This window comes from Leptonychotes weddellii, chromosome 12, assembly GCF_054177405.1.
Source record: "Leptonychotes weddellii isolate Sample4059 chromosome 12, ASM5417740v2, whole genome shotgun sequence".
Taxonomy (NCBI): domain Eukaryota; kingdom Metazoa; phylum Chordata; class Mammalia; order Carnivora; family Phocidae; genus Leptonychotes; species Leptonychotes weddellii.
Window position 1 is genome coordinate 74,210,326 of NC_138380.1, and position 24,937 is coordinate 74,235,262.

Here is a 24,937-nt window from a genome sequence, read left to right on the forward strand (position 1 = left end):
ATCAAAATTCTAACTGACTTGAACTACCAGAAATGACTGGTCCAAATAAACAAAATGGAATTTAACAGAAATCTTCAAGTGAGGTTTAAAAAAGATGATACATGTGTACTATGTGAAATAATCTGTTTGCTAAGAGGTGGTGTGGAAGAAAAGTAGAAAAATCTTAAATACTCCAAACTCAATATAGGTAAAGAATGTGGTAAAGATACAGGGGAAAAAAAAAAAAAAAGGCAAAAGAATCATGGTCCGAATTCAGTGTTCTATTTAAAAACAAGCACCAAGAGCAAGGGCAGCTTAGGTTGCATTCCTATCCTACTACATCAGAATATCAGTGATGTTGATAAATCTCCTGATATCTACGACACAATTTTCAGTACCAGTTCATACACTGGCTTTCACATGGAGCGCAGTTCTGAGTGGAATGGGTCTAAATCACGTTCCACGAGAAAGGATTAAAGGAACAGAACATATTAAACTTGAAAAGTCTCTTAGAAAAGAGAGCATGCTTCAATCAAGAGGAAATATTGAGAACTCACCATGAGTTAAAGTATGTCGTGGGTATTTCATATCTCTAATTTAACCTGTCCTGACCCTAAGAGGTAGATATTAATAGCTCCATTTTATAAAGGAGAAAACGGACTCTCTGATAAAATTTGATCAAGATCAGACATAACTGCGAGCCCACATTTGTTGAATTCCAAAATGCTCATCACATTTTCCTACCTTCAGTCTAGATGATTTGAAGGGTTGTCGTGCAGAAGAAACAGATAATTTTGTTGTTGCTCCATAAGAAAGAGGAAGAGTCCCTGCAATAAAATTAAGTTGTTCAAAAGGGCTACCCTAAAAACCTTCCATGCTGCAGTCTATAAATGCATGACAAGCAGACACTGCATACCAGGATCTATGAAAAGCACACTGTTTTCATATTAATTTAAAATGAAGGAATTTAAAATAATTTCTGTGTTGAAATCATATTGATATTGACATTACCAGTGCTTATTTTTTAAAAAAAGCAACATTACAGCATTAATACGGGAGTCAGAAGACATAGCTTCTCTGTTTTAAGGTAGATGTGGGACTTTGGGTGCATATCAAAAATTTCTACTGGACCCATTTTTCTCAATGCATGGAATGAAGAGAGATGCACAGGTAACTGGTTGATTTCTGAGGTTTTATTCTACTGCACAGTTGTGTGATATTTAAAACCACCTATAAGAAATCTTATGCAGGATAACAAGTTGGAGTGTTTATTCTCATTTTGCCTCTTTTAGCAAATGAATGTGTTCAGCTGAAGTTCAGTTACAAGTATCTATACAGCTTTAAAATTGTTTTTAATATTTGCAAATAAAAACGTGGAATAAAATCTCTAATTCTTAGGACCAATTTATAAGTATTAAAATATGAGGCATAAACCTAAATATTTAATTATTTGAAACATTTATCCACTTCCAAGAGATAAAATTCCCTTAGTACCCCTTGGCCCAGAAAATAATTTTAGTGATGACCAGTTTGGAAGGAAGAGATTATTTCGGGATGCCCTCAGCCTATGTGAACATGCTGTTTTGATGTCTATATTTGACTCTGTAACATGATCTCATCACACAAGAATGGAATGTTATTGTGAACTATGACCCAGAATCATTGTGACTACGGGACTTGATAATTTATTTTGGAAATAACTTTATAATTGTTTCAGATAATAAATGAGATTTTAGAGAGATTCACTTTTCTTCAGAAATTTTCCTGTTAATGCTGTAGCTGACTATACTAGACCTTCATATAAAAGACTGGAGACACTACATAGAGCAAGAAATGTTCCGGATACCTTTTGTAAAGTCTTCCAAAGAAAATACTCATATTTCATATGTAGTTTCATTAAAAAAAACCTTACATACTATTTTTTAAACATGACTGATTATTCTGCTTACCCAAGAAAGGTCATGAATGATCAACTAACCCAGAAAGAATCATTTTATAATAAGATGCCCTCTAGACTCAGAAATAATTTTGGAAATGTGCCAGATCTTAGTGTTGTCAGTATGATTCACAATTAAATATAATAGAGATGAGCTCCTTTTCTCAGTCTCAGATTTTCTCCAAAGTTCTTTTCCCCCCAATATTTCCATTCTGATTCAACAAAATATAAGATTAAATACACCTGCATGAACAAGCAAGGGAGTTCCTATTGGGTCCATCGGCTTTCCTCCCACATCCCTATCACTCTGTAATTTTCCATATAGCAAAATTATTAACATAAATATAAATATAAACATAAATATAAATAATATAAATATAAATATAAATATGGAGAAGTGAGATATTCTCCAAATATGTCAGCTATAGAGGTTGATGCTATAATTTCTCATGTCCACATCTACTGTTAGAGAATTTAAAACAAAACTACCAAGAACAGTTTTATAATCTTGCCAGATAACTTTTTTATTTTTCCAAAGTAATGCACAGCCTGGAGCAAAAGAGCAAATTTTCTGAAGTCAGCAAACCAAGATATTGTACAAAGCTCATCGATTTGCTCTTACCACTGTTGCAAACAAGCAATGCTCAGCCATGCAAAATAACATAGCCAGTTGTCTTCTGAAGATAGGTGAGGTGATAATGTGATTTTTATTTGATCCCCAAAAGTTTTACTCTTGGACATAGCAGTCACTATTAAATGAGATGGTTTTGCCCCATCTGTCAGTCAAAGAACGATTAGCAAGTGGCTGTGGTTGATTTTGCATTCATCAAACTTTATGCTGTGTGGTGTAGACCACACTAGTATAAAGGCTTGAGGAGAAGTATGCCGGAGGCTTACCCAAGAGGAAGAATCCATTTATCCCCACTGGGCAATAAAATTTCATTTCCCATAGCTTTGCCACTCATATCCTGGCTATATAAGGTGGGCAGCCGTTGCAGATAAACTGCAGGAACTAGATACACTTAGATAGGCTGAGACACTACAGATTCATTGTGAGGTAGAATTCAATTTAGCTGTCATTATATCTGTTTATCACGGCTTAAGAAAATAGTGCCAATTGGGGAGAAATGTTGCAATGTGAAAAATATAATATACAAGACAGAGGGCAAAATTTTAGTTTTGAAGCACGAATTTAAAGAATTCATTTATTTCATTGAAATTCTACGATTAGGCACTCTTCTAGATGCTTTAGATCCATCAGGGAACAAAACAAAAACCCCCGCCCTTGTGCAGTTGACCTCACAGCATTGGAAGACAGACAAGAAAAATTAAAAACAGCATGTGAGTAATTTGTAAGTTTGTAGAATAAGATAAGCGCTAGGAAAAACTGGAGTAGGGAAAATAGAATAAAGTGAGTGACAGTGGAGTTGAAAATTGAAACAGGATAGGCAGGGTCCTCTGATTCAGTATATATTTTGATACAAATTTAAATAAAATTCTGAGATTCAGGGTTACCAAAAGTCATATTACTTTTGCTTACATAAAAACAGAGGTAAAACAAGGCAGTTGACCGCCATGCTGGTAAGGGATATATATGTTTATTAGTTTTCCTGAATTGGGATTTTTCCTGGAAAATTTTAAAACTGCCAAAGTTAACAGGCACAGAGAGACTTCGAATGTGTCCTGTGACCCAATTTTTGGAGCTGACAGTAATATATCGGTTTCTTGCTTCTCTTAAAGATACAAAAATTAGGATGAGAAAACCAAAAAATCTAGTCATTGGTATTTTAGTTCAGGTGCTTGGTTACATACCATATTTTAATGTCAAATTTCCAAGAAAAGTTATAGTTGTAACCTGAGGATACATTCTAAAAAATATTTCATATCAGTTACAAAATACTGAATTTCCCCCCTAATACTTTCAAGATTTATTGGTGATTGTATCTAAAAATTTTATGAACAAATTCGTATTATCAGGTTTTGCCAACTCTTGGTGACTCTCTGCTTTTCTCCTATCTATAAAATCAGAACATTCAAAGTTCAAGTGGTTGCCTGAATTTTCTCCTTTCCATAAAGATAAATACATATTTATCACATACACTAAAGATAAATACATAGGTATTTATCACATAAATACACTAAAAGGTATGTCATTATATCCCATTTTATCTATACAATATGTCCTACATCTTGCAGTAATTTTAACTAAATTCTCCCATCATTTTCACTCTCAAGAGTCATATCCATTTTTAGTCTCTTCATATGGCAGCCATCCTCACATTAGTCATCATTTTAATCAACACTCTTACATGAACATTCCTGAGTCCCACTGCATTTATCTTGTTTAAAGTATAACCATAAATATGTAATATCCTACTTCATAAAACACACATTAATGATATTATGGCACTATTAGACCTCAAAAATTGTTGGTGTTTTATGTTCTGTATTATTCTGGATAATGACCTACAATATTGTTGTTCTAAGTTGGTGAGGATGTATGTTTTTTAAGCAAGATTGAGATAAAATCTATATATAATAAACTACAAATACTGAAAGGGTACAACTTGATGAGTTTTGATAGACGTACACACCATGAAATCATTATTACCATGATTAAAGATGCTGAACATTTTCATCACCCCCAAATTTTCCTCAAGTGCCTTTACAATCCTTGCCTTTCTCCTCTCCCATGAGTAGGAAGCACTGGTCTGCATTCTGTCACTATGCTTTGGCTTGTACTTTCTAGAGTTTTATATAAACGAAATAAATATACTATGGAATATATGGGATAAATACACTTTTTTATGTCTTCTTTCACTCAGCATAATCATTTTAAGTTTATTAATGTTGTTGCATGAGTCAATAATGTGTTCCTTTTTACTGCTTGTAGCATTTCATTATAAAAATAGGCTACATTTTATTATCCCTGTTAATGGGCATTTGGGTATTACTGCTCTGGGGCTATCAAATAAGTTTCATGACCATTCATGTACAAATCCTTGTGAGGATGTACATTTTCATTTATTTGAAGTAAATGCCTAGGAGTATAATGACTGGATCATATGATAGGTTTATGTTTAACATCTTAGGAGCTGCCAACTATATTTCAAAGTAGCTATACTATGTACTTTTCTACCAGCAATGCTAGAGTCTTCCAGTTGCTCTATGTCCTTGTCAATAGTTGGTATTGTGAATCTTAAATTTTAGCCAACTTTACTGGATATGTAATGCCATCTCTCTATGGTGCCATTTGCACTTCCTCAATTACTGGTAATATTGGGCATCTTTTTATAAGATTATTAGTCACATATATCTCTTTTTGAGAAACATCAATTTAATTTTTTTTGCCTAATTTTTATTAGATTTTTATGTCTTCTCATTATGAACTTACAATAGTTTTTATAAATCTGGTTACCTGTCCTTTGCCTGACATACATGGTGTGAACGTTTCCTCCTAGGAAACATTGGCTTGTCGTTTTATTTTCTTGATAGTGTTTGGAGAGCAAACATTTTTAACCATGAACAAGTCCAATCTATCAATTTTCAATTTTTTGTTGTTTTGGGTTTTTTTTTTTATGGCCTATCTAAGAGCATTTTGACTACAAGTTTGGAAAGATTTTGCATCTACATATTGCTCTAGAACTTTTAGAGTTTCATTATACACAAAAACACATACATGTTTATGAATCAGTTCGAATTAATTTTGGCTTACTGTTATATAAAAGTCAGTGTTGTTTTTCCACATGAACACCCAGTTGCTTCAGCATCATTCACCTAGTACATGTCGGGTATCTTGACACTGTTCTCTTTACAAAACACCACAGAATTTCTTTCATCCCTGGATTCTTAAGTACATTGCTCTATGTTTTATTTTGCATGGTAGTTGGCAGATAAATTCATGCTTATTATGTCATTATAGTCTTCTAATAATCTTGTGAGGTAAATATTCTCAGTTTATAGATAAGGAAATTAAGGGGCTAACGAATTTACCAAAGATATCACAGCTCCACACAAACACATATGTGTGCACACATGGGGACAGAGCCAAATCCTCAAACCTAGGTCATTTTAGTACTTCTTGAGTTTCATTTCCCAAGTCAACACTCATTAATGGCAAAGGACACTCGAGAAATATGCCCAAAAGGCCTTGAGACATAGCTGGAAACAATCAGATTTTTTCATCAAAGTTTCATCTTTTGTATTTTAAAAATCATGTGAATTTTGGGGTGCTTGGGTACTTCAGTTGCTTTAGTGTCTGCCTTCGGCTCAGGCATGATCCCGAGGTCCTGGGATCGAGCCCAGCATCGGGCACTTGGCTCAGCAGGGAGTCTGCTTCTCCCTCTCCCTCTCCCTCTTCCCCTTCCCCCTGCTCATTCTCTCTCTCTAATAAATAAAATCTTTAAAAAAAAAATCATGTGAATTTTGCATCTCTTTATACAATGTTTGCCAAACATACCAATATAAAGTTGTATATTGTATATCATCAACTAAAATAAACGTTCCAGGTAAATGCAACTGGTTCTCTATGGTATTATTGCCACCCCTTGTTCCTCCCCCTGGAGTATGCAATCCATTTGCAGATACTCCTGCATCATTGTTATCTGCAGGCTCTTTAGGTTTGCTTAGTGTTGTTAGTGTTATTAACTCCTTTATTTAAGCAGAAGAGAAAACACCTATGTACCAAGGTAAACACAATAATAAAGACAAGAGTCCATTCTTCAATTAGAATAGGCTTTAAACAATTCTGGAAATAAAAGACAATTGTCTAGTGCTCTTTTTTATTGCTATTTAATCAAATAGGATATATGAGGAGACATTCTGGGAGACAGAGTTTTCTAGAGACTGCAAAGTTGGGACCACTTTCCTTGGGGTGCAAACCCAGGAGACATGAGCTTTCCAAATTATGTTCAAATGCAATAATATTTTCTTTTTCCTGAGAGTATACGATTCTTGTTTTAGAAGATACCCTTTCCCTTGAAGCCAGACCTATATCTGGATTTAACATCAATCATAGAGGGTTTTATTTTCTTCTGCTCTCCTGGAAAGTAGGCAGCTAACATCTTTCAAGACTTGAGAGAGATTATTTTTCTTCTTTATATAGGAGAGTTGTCTGGTCAAGATTTACCCACAAGAAAGAGACAATCCCAGATTTTATTATCTATATGAATTTAGTGTAGCAATTGATAACACTCCGCTCTTTCTGTTGCAGGTGCCGGAGAATCTGGAAAAAGTACGATCGTTAAACAAATGAAGTAGGTATACACTATTTTACATGTTTGATATTTGAAGTCTGTCTGTGTACTCGACCAGTCTGAAAAGAAATACTTTGGGAAAATCTGACTGATGGTCTATCCATGCAGGTGGTGGCAGAGCTAGCTCAATTCCCGTGCAAGCCTCCCTCCTATCCTTTAGCAGGGAGTGTAACTTGTGTGTGGTATTGGAATTTCCATTTTTCTTTTAAATTTTGCCTCTCAACAAGATGAATACTCAAAGCAGTCATGTTTTAAATATATTAATCTGGGCCTAATCTAGGGCTTCAGTATTGTGGGCAGAAGCCATAAACATTTCAAAATATGTCCATCGATGACCCAATTGAATTTAAGAGGAAATGGTATTTTTAATTGGCATTTTGCCTACCTGGGAATAAAGTGCTTATTTATAGTTATTACTATCGTGGATTTCAATTATTTTTGCACCTCTTTTCTCTACTTTTTAAAAATCTTTTTATAATGAAAAAACTAGACGTGGATTCCTTAATGAGACAACAAACACAAAAGTGCTAAAATTCAAGAATATAATGTCTAAATGAATAAAATTTCAATTGGTAAGTGGAGGTGATTATGTAAAACCTCATGGCTCTGTCACTGCTGGAGAATTTTCAAGGACAACTATTGCTATGGGAGAAGAAGATCATCTTTTTTTTTTTGGCTAATTTTTCGTTCTATGTTGGAGGATCTTGTTCTTTGGAATATGTCACATGATGACATCATCCCGGTCAATGATGTGATTGTCTGTTTAGAATCTAAATCACTGGTCTTCTCTTTCTTTTCAAATAATCATGTCATGTAAGTTCCATACAAACAATTATTTAAGTCCCACTTTTGGAATTTCCTGACAGGTGTACTTGCAACCAAATTTTGTTCCTTTTCTTCTGTCTTTGAAGAACAGGACACTCCTTTCTCCTGATCATTGCTCAGACCGCTTTTGGGTTCTTGGCTCCATCCATGCACCCAAATCATCTCACACCCCCCATCACACTTCCACTGTGTTCACCTGTTCTTTTCTTTCTGGTTCTAATCATGCTCGAATCCCTATCCTTTTTACCTCTTCATTCTCTATGAAGTTAAATGCAGTAAAACAAGACATAACCAATTATTTGGCTATTTAAAAATTAAAACTTTTAAATATATTAAACCATAAATAAGTTTTAAAAAAGAAAAGAAAAAATCTATAATGAATATGATTTATAATTGACTATCATAATATAAACAGTCATATAGACTGGTAAGAAAAATTAGCTGCCCAATATATATAAACGGAAAGAGACTATGAACAGACAATTCACACAAGACAAAATTCAAATATCTATTTAAAGCAATAATGAGCTATGCTTTATCTTAGCAGATTAGCAAACAATTTTAAATAATATTACCCAATAAAGGTGAGGTTTTGAGAAGTTAATATTTTTCATTACTACCAATAAAATAATTTGTTACAGCAAATTTATAGAAATAATTTTTGCAATCTACATAGGAAACTGGGAAAATAATAATTATTGATCTAAATATATGTCTGAGAATTTTAGTAAAATAATTTAAATTTGAAAAAGCACAAAAATAAAATAATGTAAACAAGAAAATATGAACATTAATGCCCCAAGAGATTTAGATTCATCTTATTTAAAATAATTAAATATGAGATAGAATAAAGTACCTTAAATCAAAATAAAACACAAGGAAATAGATTGCAAAAGTATGGAACAATTCACCTTTCAATTGCAATATTTTGCATCCATTACAAGTTATAAGTATATGAGAAAGCTTTAATAACAGAAAATACTTATGCTAGTTAAAAAAACTAAGATCCAAAATTGCATAAACATCTTTACCTCAACTATGACAAAATAGTTTTTCAAAAGGGAAGAATATAGGCCAATGTTCAATGATATTTATTTCTCAATACCGGGATTTAAAGTTACATTGCACCTTCATTTTGAATACTGCTGGACTTTTCACATTTTCTACAATGAGCAAGTATTGCTTTTGTTAGTAACAAAGACTCTCCTCATTCTACCTCCTCCTTCCTTTTCTCAGTAGACTCTACGAAGAATCATTGCCATTAGGTCTCTTCACTCTTCCACCTTTCATTTTCTCTTAAACCATTTCCATCACTCCCGCCTCTGGCATGCCACATCAGTTGCCCTTATAAACATCAGTATTATCTCCTAATTGCCATTTTGTCTGAAATGCTCATGAGTTCCTATTTTATTTTTTTAAGATTTTATTTATTTATGTGACACAGCGAGACACAGCGAGAGAGGGAACATAAGCAGGGGGAGTAGGAGAGGGAGAAGCAGGCTCCCCACTGAGCAGGGAGCCCAACGAGGGGCTCGATCCCAGGACCCTGGGATCATGACCTGAGCCGAAGGCAGACGCTTAACGACTGAGCCACCCAGGCACCCCATCATGAGTTCCCTTTTTTTTTTTTAATTTTATTTTATTATGTTATGTTAATCACCATACATTACATCATTAGGTTTTGAAGTAGTGTTCCATGATTCATTGTTTGTGTATAACACCCGGTGCCTATTTTAATTCCATTCAATTCCACTGGGCTTTTCTCTTCTAAAACTTCACCCTGGCTTTTGAAGAACTCTTCCCTAGTTTACTTCCTAATTGCCTGCTTTACTCTCAGATTCTCTGACCACATCCTAACTGCTGGTGTATCTAATGCACTTGGCCTCCTTCTCTGCTTACTTTATACCTTCAAATGAAAACTGCTAAGGTACAATGATTTTTACTCTCATCTTCAAGTGGACTGTCTCAGGATATTTCTTTCAATTCACTTTGTCTAAACTAGGGAAGCAGGTACCTCCTGCTTCCTCCATATTCTATGGATAGGTCCAAATCAGAACAAACAACAGTAAGTTATCTCCCCATCTGGCCTCCTTGTCCCTACAATGAATTAAATAGCAGCACAGGCCTCTAAAGCAATTAATCTGAGTGTAGATAGGTTGACATTCACTTTCTAAGTTTTGCCACATCTACACAACTCTTGTCTTCAAGGCTGTCATTTAACCCCATTGTTGCTGCCTTAGCTTAAAACCCCTGCATTTCTGAACTGGATTAATACAATATCCTGCAAAGCACTTTTCCCCTCCCTCCTCTTTCTTCCACTGCAATATCCACACCAACACCAACCGATTTCTTTAAAAAGAAAACTGCATCTCTTTCCCGAATTGTACTCTTCATGAACTATCAAGAACAGACTCCTTGAAGGATACATAAGATACTTTAGAATCCAGCTCTTAGCTGTCTCTTCATTCTAATGTCCCATGACTTCCCCCTTCCTGCTTTCTATCCCGGAAGTGCTGAACTCACATAGTTCCGCGGACTACAGAAGGCAGTACAGTTTAGCAGCTAAGATCACGGGCTCCCAAACCAGACTGCATTCGTTGCCCAACTGTACCATGTACTGTATAAGTTAGGGGTAGTTCCTTCATTTATCTGTGCCTACATTACTTTCCTGTAAAATGTAGGTAACAATTTTACCTTCTTTAAAGGACTTATTGCAAGAAATGAGAAGACGTATAAAGGACTTAACACAATGCTTTGCACACACTGAGAGCTTGATGATGGTAACCATCTATGTGGTCATACTAATCCTTCTGCCTAGAATGTTCTTCCTTTTCACTATCTGGAAATAACGACTTCTCCTTGAAAACTCAACTGATCATCACTGCTCCCAGGCAGTCTCCTGTGATCCCTTACACCTACTCCCAATAAAGTTTATCACTTTTTCTTTTCTAGTTTATGGTACCACATGCAGACATTGTGGTTATATACTATCACTGCATAAAAATGGATTTTATGCGCTACCTTTCTATAATCTAGTACTGTCCAATAGAATGTTCCGTGATGACAGGAAGATTCTCTGTCTGTGCTCTCCAATATGGCAGCTCCTAGTCATATGTGGCCATTAAGCATTTGAAATGTGGCTAGTGTGAATGAGGAATTATTTTAATTTTAATTAACATCTAGTGGCTACTGTATTGGACAGTGGAACTCCAGTCTATAGGTTTTTGGGGAGAAGAGAAAGTATAATTCATTCTTTTCAGCACATAATGCAGTATGTTACAGAAAATGCCCAGTAAAAGCTCATTAACTGGAACAGATTTAGGAATCAACTTGCAAGTAGAAAGCTCTATCTCACAGAAATGGATTTACGCAGTTCCTAGAAAAACAACGTTGCTTAAAGTCCCACTATGGCTGGATTTTTTTTTTTTTTTTTTTTTTTAATTTTTTTTTTATTCTTATGTTAATCCCCATACATTACATCATTAGTTCTAGATGAAGTGTTCCATGATTCATTGTTCGTTATGGCTGGATTTTTTAAAGTCTGCTCTTGCCATTTTGCTTTGTGATGTTTCCTTATCCTATGATAAAAAGATAGGAATCAGAACTTGTTCCAGTTAGAAAACCTAAATGCCCCCAAGTTTAGTGGTAACTGCCATTTTAATTTAGTAATTAAAATAACTTTCCAATTTCAGTTTTTGAGGAAGAACTGAGATTTAATGAACTTATTCTTGATCTATCCACAAAGACATTTTACTGCATTTTTCTACAACCTTTAGTTGCCTACTTTATTTACTTATTAAAGTTATGTGTTTAATATAGCAAGATAAACATGGCCACGCTTAAAATAGAAATACAGCAAGAAATAGAAATTGGCAAGCAAATGGCAAAAAGAGTCAATAATGGATATAGGGGCTACCTCTATTTTCACTGCAGAAATTCTTGTATTTGGGTTTTAGGGGGAAGGGGGTGGGGAGGATAGGTTAGCCCAGTGATGGCTACTAAGGAGGGTATATACTGCATGGAGCACGGTGTTATATGCAAACAATGAATCATGGAACACTACATCAAACACTAATGATGTACTGTATGGTGTCTACCATAACATAATTAAAAAAAAGTTTTAATATCTTGGGGGGCATTTGTATTCTTTTTCCCCTATGCTAAAGCTTCTCTGTGTATAGATAAAACACAAACCCTTCAGAATATGACTTCCAAAATGATGCCTAATGTACACAAAGAACTTCAAAAACAACAACAGCAAAAAGGAGCAATAACATATTATACAATAAAGAAGCAATAAAGTAATTAGCATATGCAGAGATTTTAGCTTTTGAAGGTAAACCTATTTCAATCTAACATTCCTAAACCATAAAACTTTGAGTTTCGATTGAGTGAATGGAAGGAAAAGAAGAGTTCAGCCAAATAAAGTGAGCCTTTCAACTTTGAGAACTAGTGGCACAAACACAGATGGAAAAGTAGCAAGGGATTTAATAGCATTTAAGAGGTAATTACCTACATTAAAAAAAAAAAAGATGCCCTTGTTAATGCTATAAATAGAAAGCAGTCACTCCTATTTTCCAGTGTGTCTTAAGTGATAGGAAAAGGATTGAATGTTCTACTATATTACTTTGCTTCCTCTAGACATCGCGTTATAAAGACCAGTTTCAGAACTCCGTATGTATCTTTGTCCTGGGAAACTGGAAATTTGTTTTTTGAAAATAATAAGCTTTCTAAGTAAAATTCTCATGATTTACTCATTTTAAATACTGGTTTACTTTGGACAAATTCTAAGTCCTCTTTATATTTTGCACAAGGAGCTTACAAAGAAAATATTGTATTAAGTCCCAATGATAATAATAAAAGTCCAAAGCCATGTAATTGTTCAGATTTAACATATACATATGGACAATATTTTTTGTAACAAATAAATACTGGAATTTTAGTCAAGCAAATTATTGTTGATGTGTTTTAATATTATTTTAAAAAAATTGCTCAACTCACAAAAGCTTTTCATGTTTAAATTATAGGATCATCCATAAGAATGGTTACAGTGAGCAAGAATGCATGGAGTTCAAAGCAGTAATATACAGTAATACATTGCAATCCATCCTAGCTATTGTGAAAGCCATGACTACCCTTGGGATTGATTATGTAAATCCCACAAGTGCAGTAAGTATGCAAATAATGACAGTTGTAGTCCTACAATGGGAGTTTGAGCCGTAAAACAGAACTAAATTTGTAGTACTAATCTACACCAAAAATTTAAGAATATAAAATATGAATTTGGGGAACTTTAATTCTGTTTAGTGTAAGATATCCTTTTCTTCTTCAAATGAAACTTTGTGTGCCATAATATTATTCAGCATTTTTTCCTAGGAATCAAACCTAGTATCAAATAATATACTGTATTAGAGTAAAATATTGATGTTTACTAAATACAGAAGAGTTCATCCCATAAAATCAAACTGCAATAGCTCTACTTTTATTTTCTTAGTTTAATTATGAGTCATTTCATAGAGTGATTATATTTATAACATTAGAGTAATAGTAATAATATTCTAATTATCATTATTGTTCAACAATAATTATAAGACAATGTTGGGCAGGGAAATGATTATTTTATAGTGGTAATTTTTTAAAAAAGAATTCAAAATTGTGTGACTAAGTAAGATTTTTGTATAATAAATATACTCAAGTAGTCAGAGTTATGTTCACAAGGTAGCATCTAAACGGTTCCATTTCATTCTATTTTATATTCTGTAATATAATTATTTTATGTTAAAATACATTAAAAACCCACTTAGTTTCAAACAGTTTATGTGCAAGCGTATAGAACTATTTTAGTTGGCAACTGAAACATATAGCGTTCTCCAAAGAACAATAGTTAACCACACGCAAAAAAAGGAGTAAGAGTGTACAATCAACAGGAAAACACTCATTTCCATTTTTCCTGTCCTGGAGCAGCTGGGTGCCCCCAGATGATATCAACTGAACTGCTCCCAGTGTAACTTAGATACCTGGTACACTAACAATAAGAAAGAGAGGATCAGCATGTTAAGTATAGAGAAGAATATGACCCTTGTACTTTCCTCTTCCTACCCCTCCAGGAGTTTAGGGTTAGACCATGTAAATTACCATTGGACACCATTAGGATAAAAAGAAAAATACCTCTTTCGTGCTGTTAATTTTAAAGGAAATGGTAAACCCTCATCTTGTTCCGCCGTTTTCCAACAAAGAGCACAAAAATTCTAAGTATGTTCTTAGGGCAGATCCTTTGTAAAGCAGAGTCAGGAATTCGGCTAGACTCCTCTTCCATTTTTAGTTTTCCTCAAAGTGGGCTCCAGTAAGTCATCTCCTTCTTTAGGTTACAGTTTCCCACTCACGTGTAAGAGGGGAACTTACAAGAGCTCAACTCCAATATCCTTGCATTCTTTACCATTCCATGACTTGGTGATCCCCTTTTTATTTAAGGGTAGTTTGGTTATCCCTCTGACCTTGGCTGTTCCTAAGGATCTGAGACTTTAAATTGGCCCTTCAGAAACAGCCTGGTATAAGCCTCATATTTATAGATGTGAAAAATAAAGGCCAAAGAGGATTGGCAAGGTGGCTTGCATTGCATAGCCAGTGTTTTGGCAAAACCCACTTCTGGCTTCCACTAGAGTGCTTTTCCCAATGAAGGGATTTTTGTAAAAATACTTTGAATGACCAGGAATGATTGCTAATCCTCCACTGATTAACATCTGAATGATCTGGCATGCAGGTGGAGTGAAAATAATATAGACTCTGTAGATTGCTGCCATTATGCTGACAAAAAATTAAGATAAATGCAATTTATTCAAACTGTACATTAAATGGTAAAAGAGTAATTTATGCAGCACTGAAGGACTAACACGACTTCTCAGGAGGACCTAGGCCCTTAAGTGTCAAACATCAGTTGGCAGGGTACCGTGTAACTCAAATTTTGATTTCAGTTGTTGAAAACTATAGTAATTTCAGTGACCTTCTTTAGTATTTGATTTTAAGATTAATGTACTCAATACCTGGCTTGAACTGTTTCTTTAACAGATTAATTGCTAAACATCTATGTGTGTGTACTCTGAAAGTAGTTTTCTATAGCTTTCAATTTAGCTATTTATATAATTTATATATTTTTACACTATAGCCCTAAAGGAAAATGTCCATAAGCTTTATTGGTTACTGGTTCTGTAAATTTGGATGAGTTACTTAATCTCTCTACATTTGGGTTTCTTTATCCACGAAACTTTAGTGCTTTTTTCACTAAGTTTCAAGGACTATTACAGAAGCAAACAGAAATATAGGAAATCCACTTAAAAACAAAACAGCTTCTTTGGAGCTATTTGAAAAATGTGAGAAGTTGGGGCACGTGGGTGGCTCAGTCAGTTAAGCGTCTGCCTTCGGCTCAGGTCATGATTCTAGTAAATATTGAGTATTTATTTTCCAATAATCACTCCGAATATAAGCTCATTAACATTTATGTACTAAAATCTACACATCTAATATCATTTGAAAAAATTATATTAAACTATGATTTATATGGCAGACACCTGACTGGACACTGGGGATACACTGAGGGATCAGCAGTAAATAAAACAGAAACAGTATCTGCTCTCAAGAGAGGGAAGTCTGAAGCTGAACAAGTAATTACAAAGCATCAGCTATTTCAAAAGTGTAGCACAGCTGGGATGGGGAGCCAAATCCTCATTTATGGAAAGAATTACTGAAAAAAGGAAATGCTATCACCAGTGGGGATAGGACAGAACTAGTACATTTCTTTTAAGAAGTGGTGTGTTTGTGAGCTCTGTAACATGTCCACACGTGTAAGTGGTTGAAAATGTGCATGGGAAATTACTGGAGCTTTTAAAATATAAGAGTAAGATTATCAGTAGAAATCAGTTTTCCATCACTTTGGCTATTTATGTAGAAGACGTCTTTTCATAATACTGGTTGATTTTGGTATTATATATTTTAAAAATTCAAATATGATTGGGGGGCCCAACTCCTTAAACACATGAATTTTGATTCTTTAAATTACCATGTCAGCCCTTTTTTTAATTCACAAATTAAAATACCATATGTCCAATAAGATATTATTTATGGTTAAACAAAACTGTATATTGTCAGGGATTCTCAACTCAGGCTGCGCATTTGAGCCACCTGCAAGATTTTCAAAATTACCTTTGTAGAATCTGACATCCAGAGGTTCTGCCTCATTTTGTTTGAGTTGAGGTCCTGGTATCAGTATTTTTTAAAAGTGCCCCACATGCTTATAAGGCACAGCTGGTTTGAAAACCCCCACCATTGGCTTTACCTATGCAAGCAATAAGCTAAGTAATAAAAGGTCTTGAAAGACAAAAAACCAAGCTGATATGGTGACCTGCCCTTTGGGGGAAGCACAAGGACTGAGGTGGTGGTCGAAGAATACTTTATCACATTTACATGTTCCAGATGAGACTATTTTCATGATATCTATTCAAATAAAGTGTAAACTGAAATTAGAAAAAAAATTTTTAATGAAAGAGTGTATTAGAAATTAGTTTGGTTTGTAAAGGAATGCTGACAGGGCATGTCATTTTTTCCCTTTAGTGACAAACTAGTCTGAGCAGCTGTTTCACTGCATCCTAAATTTGTCCTAAATGGTACCTTAACAGTGAAAGGAGGCAAATGGGAGGATGCCAGCTAAGCTGGCTGGGTCATACTTCGCTGGATTTGCAGCCCTCTCTCACATCCAACTTATTGGGAAGAAGGACTTAAAAATTTACTCTGTGCCAATATATGAAAATGGGGTCAGTCCTTGGATTTGGGCCATTTACAACTTTTGACTTAATAGTCATCAATAAAAACTGAATGTGAAGACAGATGTAATAAGATTTTTAGTCTTAACAGAGCCTCTTTTTGACAATGAGAGACATACTTTCATTTTTAATGCAAAGAACAGATTTTTAATAAAATGGTGAAATGAACTATTATTAGTATTTTAAAATAATAAATTGAATTGTATCAGAAAAACAGCAAGTTCTCATTGGCCGTTCTTCACTGGGAGCCACCTCACACTGCACAAAGTAGTCTAAGTCTGACTCTTCTTCTGATGCTCATTGTCTTTCTTGGTTTCGCAAATTAGCCTCCTAGTTTTGGATTCATTTGTAAAAGACACTATATTTTCTCCTTGAATTTTGACTGAGATCTCAATGGATTTACATTGAAATATTATTAATCCCTTTGACACCATATTCAGAAGTTAATGATATATTCCAAAATATCTTATTTTCACCATATGACGATACATAGTTTTTGCAACCGAGAACTCTTCACCCAGCCATTATAAGGACACTTAAGATTCCATTGACCTCAAGATACACTGAATAGATGCTCAACAAAATTATTACCTAAAAGAATAAGATAAAAATAATAAAATGAAAGTGCTCTATTAAAAAAAAGTTACGTGATTCCAAATAACAACACATTTTTATCATTGTCACAAAAACATTGTTCTAGGAAGACCAACAACAACTCTGGGCGATGGCGAACACTCTGCAAGATGGCAGCATGACACCCGAACTGGCCGAGGTAATAAAACGACTCTGGAGGGACCCTGGAGTTCAGGCCTGCTTTGAAAGGGCATCTGAGTATCACCTCAACGACTCAGCAGCTTAGGAAGTGAATGCGTTTGACAACAATTATAGTTGAAACATTTTATATTAGGAATTCTAATTCTTCAAACTCTGCTTTTGTAATCACCAATGAGGAATGCAAACAGCGTCACATTTTGTTAGACTAAAAGAAAAAGTAATTGAAGAGAAATAAAGATCAAGGTGACATCATGAGATTTAAAAATCTAAGCAAAGGAGCATTTAAAATAACTAATTTTGAAACTATTTGCCTGAGACCCCTATTTTGCAAATATTTTCTCCCAGTTGAAAGGAATTAATCACTGTGCACTGTGCTCAACATTAAGGCAGATTGTTGACATCATACTGAGGTTTTGGGCTATTCATTTCATTTCTAGTCCTATTGCTGAAATCATCTTCCAAAATAATTTTATTGATGACACATTCTTTCGCTCCTTTGGTTCGATGATTAGGATGCTGAATTCTAGAAGGAAAATAATGATTTCCAAAACATTTGTGTATTGTGGGATTCTGTTTGAGTCTTGAGAAAGATTATATAATTTTCACAGCTACTATCATCCAGTTGGCAATTATCAGCCATAAGGAAGTTAGGAGGTTATGGCAGTCTGAATAATTTCGTTATCAAAATTATTTTAAATTTCTATTTTAGTAAGCAATTTTTAACCTGTGCTGTGTGTGCACATGGATGCAAATATAATTTAATTATTCTATATTAATTTTATTTATTTATTTATTTATTATTATTATTTTTTTTTAAAGATTTTATTTATTTATTTGAGAGAGAGAGAATGAGAGAGAGCACATGAAAGGGGGGGGTCAGAGGGAGAAGCAGACTCCCCGCCGAGCAGGGAGCCCGATGCGGGACTCGATCCAGGGACTCCGGGATCATGACCTGAGCCGAAGGCAGCCGCTTAACCAACTGAGCCACCCAGGTGCCCTATATTAATTATATTTAGACATGCATAGCAATGTCTAAAAAGGTATAAATACAGTCCTTTTGATGAACTCCCAACAGAACATGTTAGTAATACTTTAAAAAATATGTATACAGTAAAAATGAAACAAATGAAAGATTGTATGAAGACAGAACAATGAAACTTGCATGATACTTCAGACTTCTGATCATGATGGTCAGAAGGATTATAGAGAGAAAACAAACCATATAAATTTTAGGAAAAACTAATAACAACAACAGTCTTCTGTGATTACTCACTCATGTTCATTTTAAATTCTAAAGCCCTTGGAGGAAAGTCCACCAAAGCCTCTTTGGTGGAGTAGAGAATGCATATCATCATGTGATTACACAAACTCAAAGAATTATTTTATGTGTCCCAGCACCTAGCCACATCTTAATACTAACAGAACTCTCTGTAGTATAGGAAACACTGCTTTTCTATATAAATCATTGATAAGGGCAGTCACAATAAGAAACTGAATCGTGGAATAGTCTCCTAAAACGTTGTTTAACAAAATTCTAGGGAAGAAGTGAGAGATTAATGGTGTTGGCATATGTGCTGCCGAAATGAGCACAAGATAGTGTTGGGGACAAAGAATTCCTGTCCCCTCCAAGGTCCTTTTAGCTGGCCTAAGAATCATATTGACATGAGACAGATTAACAGGAGAAAATAGAATGTAATAGGCATACCTACAGGGAATCTACATGGACGTGGAAATTTCCAAGTCAGGCGAAATGAGGTATATATGTTATTCTGAACTAAAGAGGAGGGGGTAGTGGTCTGGGACTTGAGAGGAAAGTAATGTGTTTTACAGAGTGATAAGAAGAGCAGATGTTTGGTAATTAGATGTTTGCCCTGCCATGCAGATGGGTCACTCAGATAAAATGTATCTCTGCTAAACTGAGGGCAACGACTCTCAATTAAGATTCTTCTATGTAGTTGAGGGAGGGGCAAATGTTCTCTTGAGCCTCCAGGGTCTCAGGTGCCTTCAGCTCAAAATAATCCACATGCCAAAGTGGCACATTCTGGGGTACGGGGGGATGTGCTTTCCTGAACCCCTTCAATAGCTGTACTTAATAGAGTTAGTTTTAGATATACATTAGCAATTAAGCTTTATTTTTCCATTCACATATTCTAAGTGTGTTTGCAATTACACTATCATTATGTTTACCAAACACTTTGCTCTTTATTAGCAAAAACATTTTACATATTGTATTGTTAAAATGGGTAGATGAAATGACATTTTATTTTCTAATCTTTCTAAACTTCAGTTTCAGTTTTTCTGTTTTGGCACACAAAATATAAAATTTACAGTGGAAGTATCACATTATAGATTCATATTCAAAGCATTTCTCTGTTCAGGTTAAATGCAATTACACATTTGTACCCATTTTGTGAATGTTGCCCATATTATAATGGTTTTAAATACCCTGACTAATTTACAGAGCAGTAGAACAAGAAATCTGACCCACTCCTCCACCTTTACTCCCACCTCCATGTCTAAGAAAATTGTCATTATTAAAAACACCTCCAAATTTAAGTATTATCATTTTCTGCCCCTAGAGGCCCTTAAAAGAAAGATTAAGTAAAACACAAAGAAAAATAGCTGAACGGCCATTGCTTTCTTCCAACAATTGACGCTTTTTTTCAAATACTGCATCACATTCACATTTTAAAGCTAAATACAGTATCAGATAGGTACCAAACCCATGTCTATTTCACATGTACTATACACGGCAATGGCCTCTTCCCTCGCTCCCTCCCGCCGTTTTTCTTTCTCCTCTCCTTCTCTCTACCTTTTCCCCTTTTTCCTTTTTTTTCTTTTTTCAGTCAAAATAGGATATTTATTATTTTTTCAAACCTAGAGCCTCTTCAGGGCGCCTGCGTGGTGCAGTCGGTTCACCTTCCGACTCTTGGTTTCGGCTCAGGTCCAGATCTCCGGGGTCAGGGCGAGATCTCAAGATTGTGAGACCAGCCCAGGTCAGGCTCCGTGCTAAGAAGGAGTCTGCTTAGGACTCACTCTCCCTCTGCCTCTGCCTCTGCCCCTCCCCCTTACTCCCCACCGCCACTCACCCTGCCCCTACCCCCACGCAGGTGTGCATGCACACGCGTTCTCTCACTCTCTCTCAAGTAAATAAATCTTAAAAAAAAAAGAAAGAAAGAGAAAAACCCTATGGCCCCTTCAAGTTTAGGCTAACAAAGAGGTGAGTCCTAATCAGAGCAGGGAAGGTAATGTCCGTGGCAACAGGACACCAAACTGCCTTCATCAGCACTAGCAAACGGAAAGAAAAAGGGCATGACAGTGACAAACAGGGGAAAGATTTTGTTATTAATACTTCATGGTTTCCTGATTGAGGCCATCTAATGTGCTATTTAAATTCTACAAGCCTTAAGATTTAACAAAGACTAACAGGAAAAAAATACTATTTTTACATGATTAGAAAAAGAATCAGGTTTATTTATTTATTTATTTATTTATTTATTTATTTATTTATTTATTTTTAACGATTTGAGCTATATGTATTTTGGGCTTATGGCTTAAGTTCTAGACCACAGGCCTGAGCACTCAAATCTTGTACTTATTGAAAGCAGGCATCTTAAATGCAAATTTGTCACTCTGCTAATGCTTCTGCTTTGCTTGAAATCATTTGTATACGCAAATGAAAGTACATTAAATGTGTCTTTACCAAAGTATTCACTTAGCTATCATTAAAATGAATTTAACCGCTATGTTGACAAGTTTGCTTTTGTTGTTGTTGTTCCCGCCTAAACCACCTGACCAAAAGTAGACTTTACCCTATGTGAAGACTTAGTAGGGAATTCACAAAGGGCCTGACATCACAAAATAGAAAACAGATAAACTGGAAAAATCTTCTAATATTTTCTTCTGATAGATCTGTATCTTGATTTGTCTCTTGCTTTTAAGAAAAATTCAGCTTTTTTAGAATCAAGCATGGTGATAAATTTTCACATCACACATACATGTGTTTCTGAACTATGATCGCCTATTTGTCATTTGGCCAAAATCCCTTTGGGGCATTCACTCCGTTTGTTTTGGCTCAAAAGCAGAAAGATCCTCCAAGAATAAATTATCCATATTGCTGTTGAATTTATTTTTTTAAAAAATGACGACATAGTTTTGCTGTTTAAGGCACTGTGTGAGGTGCTAACACATAACAACTCTTCAACTAAGTCCCTGAAAAATTCAACTTTTGAATAATGTGTAATATTTAGCTGGATTCTACCCCTCGAATTCTGTCGGGATGGAGGTATACCCATCACGATCTACCTGTTTAGCTATATAATGTAAACTTCATTTAATATAATGGCCAATTTTGTCATAGAAACCTTACCAGACTTTTACTATCTCTATTCAGCATTTTCACAGAAATAGCCATATTGCTAAGCCACTGAAGCCTTAGTATTGAAAGTCTAGAAGAGTGGTTGTCAAATGTTTTGAAAGCAATGAAATACTTTTAGTTTAAAGACATGATTTGGTTTCAAGAAGGAGGCAAAGAGCAGTTCCTTTCCTCTCATCTAACAGACTCTAATAGAGCACACAGTTTACTCAGACCTGTTCCTCCTTCTCAGGACCCCTAGATCCTGTGGGCAAAAAGAGGGCAGTATTCAGCTTGGTAACGGTAGGGTTTTTAAATATGTCCTCCAGGAAAGAGTTAAGGACACTGACACATGGGTGGAAGAGAAGAGTAGTAGAGTGGGTGTAATGTCTAAGTTCAGCCTTCTGTCCCCTGGATGGGTCACCAATGTCATGAGTTAGTTCCATTGTGAACCAGCAAGAAAGCCAAAAGTTTTTTGTTGTTTTCTTTTTTTTAACTGCATTAACTGTATATAATCATGGCACTTAACACAAATGGTCCAGAGCCCTAAGCTAGACAATCTGTGGAGAACAACATTATAGCAACCAATTACTCTCTTAAAATTCAAAGTGCCTAAATTCAAACCACAGCATTTTTAGGATAGTCTAGTGCCTAGCATTACATGATAGCATTTTTTTTTTTGGATGATCAAAACCCAAAAATAGAACTTTTCTCTGAAATATATCCATACACCATCAATTCTGTTACATACACCTCATAAAATACAGGCTAAGGCAGCATCAATCTAGCAATCTGTATAAGAGGCCTCCATGGGTCAGCTGCCCTCTGCCACAACCAGCCACCAAGCTCTGATGAGCAGAATTCAAAAAGCACCAGTCTGGAGCTTAGTAATTTTAATGGACCTTGAAGTAAAGCTTCATTTGTACCGACTCCTGGTCTGTTCAAACAGAAATTTAAAAAATGTATGCTATTTTTGTTGTTTTATTAGCTATCTGAATGATGTCGACAGAATCACAGCTCCTGGGTATGTCCCAAATGAGCAAGATGTGCTGCATTCTCGAGTGAAAACAACCGGACTCATTGAAACTCAATTCTCCTTTAAAGACTTGCATTTCAGGTATGCACCGTGTCTTTTCTAACCATCAACAAAAATATTCAATATTTTTTCACAGAGAAAGGTCTAACCCAGATTCAAACCAAGTGAGCGCTTGGGCATCCTTCCCAGGCCTGGTTTGCTTTCGCTACCACCTGCTCTTACTGCCTTCCTGTGACCCTACACCTACCCTTCAGCCTAAGCTCCATCCCTCCCTCCAAGAAACATGCCTTGTCTTAACTAGGTGAGTGCTTGAGTTCATTTTCCTCTAGAAACTGATATCCTACTTTGAAAAAAAAGAAGAGAGAGAAAAAGAAAGTGCCAGAGTTAGTATGTCCTTTGCCGTCCAATCTCCCACTTGCCTGAAATATTCTTATTCATTTCCTTAATTTAAAAAATGCAAATAATTGAGAGAACTATTGGAATGTGATGCTATTTACTGAAATAACAAGACCTATTTTATAAGCATGGTTTGGGTATGAAAATGAGTCCACTATTTTTATTGCCGTCACATTATCAAGACCTTTCTAGAAATGCTATCGCAAAACCACTCATCTACTACACCAAGAAATGGAAATCCAAACCGTAGTTGTTATAAAATGTCACGACACTTAAGTGCCTCTCCCTGTGGATTGTGGATAAGATGGACTATTAAACATCAAAACCAGGTTCCAGATGTACCACTTAATAAATGAAAAAATTAATTAAAAATGCAATTAATAAACTCATTCATGTATGCAAACTGGGAATATTTTTTAAAAGTAGAAAAACCGAACAGAAGTGACATGAATTATCTGTATCCATTTGTGAAGCAAAACTTACTTCAGTGGGATAAAAGCTTTAAAAATTTTTTTATTATTGGGGCACCTGGGTGGCTCAGTCATTAAGCGTCTGCCTTCGGCTCAGGTCGTGATCCCAGGGTCCTGGGATCGAGCCCCGCATCGGGCTCCCTGCTCAGCGGGAAGCCTGCTTCTCCCTCTCCCACTCCCCCTGCTTGTGTTCCTGCTGTCGCTATCTCTTTCTCTGTCAAATAAATAAATATAATCTTAAAAACAAAAAAAAATTTATTATTAACATTGGTGAGACAGAATATCTAACTAGAATAGATGTTATATAGATAGCCAGTATATTTCCAAGTTAATATCAAAGAAAGCTCTTCAAAATTTACACCTGAATTTCAGGTCCACAAATAGTGAATTTTCTGACAGATGAGTCAAAGATCAAACCAGGATAAAGAGACTGCCAAGATTTAGATCGACATCTACTCTTGGCAGATGTAAGCAGTTTGTCTTCAGTCCTGTCATGGCTGCTGTACAATTCCTCTTTGGCAACTACTTTCTCTAGACTCCTTGTTTTCGATCCAGTTTCTAAGGTTTTCCTATGGGAATCCAAGTCCAATTGCTTGGACCGTTTGCCCCTCCTAAGCCTGTCAAAGCATTACACAAGTTAATGGAATTTTCTAGAGTTTAGACTGGATCATGAACCAGTTATGAAAATTACTATCACATATTGAATACCTAGAAGTTTACAACTCCAGTCAGTCTATGCAACACCAATTTAGTATCTTCTCTGAAATAGTCACTATCATAAATTATCTGCTGTATATATCTGTTCCTTGAACATTCCAAACCTTAGTGCCTTTGTACTTGCTGTTCTCTTTGCCTAAAATGCTCTGACCCTGGATCTCTGCAAGGACTGGCTCCTTGTTATCATTGAGTTCCGAAATGAGATGCTGTCTCCTCATGGAGCCTTGATCATTCTGTCTGCCATCCCTGCATATACTTGTCACTACTATACCCAATAGTGTGCTGGTAAACATATCAGTAGGCTCTCTGGGACAGGGGGAGAAGGAAAGTCCGATGTGTGGCCCCTGCAGCTTCCCTTGGTATAAAAATACCTTAACAATGG

The 24,937-nt window shown here is 35.5% G+C and overlaps 1 protein-coding gene across 1 annotated transcript in view; it reads left to right on the forward strand.

Moving 5' to 3' along the window:
- Positions 1–24,937, forward strand: part of GNAT3 (G protein subunit alpha transducin 3) — a 53,015-nt gene that overhangs the window by 15,261 nt on the left and 12,817 nt on the right. Inside the window, exons 2-5 of the mRNA XM_081800642.1 lie at positions 7,128–7,170; positions 13,023–13,164; positions 17,509–17,666; positions 22,925–23,053. Coding sequence (XP_081656768.1) covers positions 7,128–7,170; positions 13,023–13,164; positions 17,509–17,666; positions 22,925–23,053 — 472 coding nt within the window. The remainder of the gene's footprint in view (positions 1–7,127; positions 7,171–13,022; positions 13,165–17,508; positions 17,667–22,924; positions 23,054–24,937) is intronic.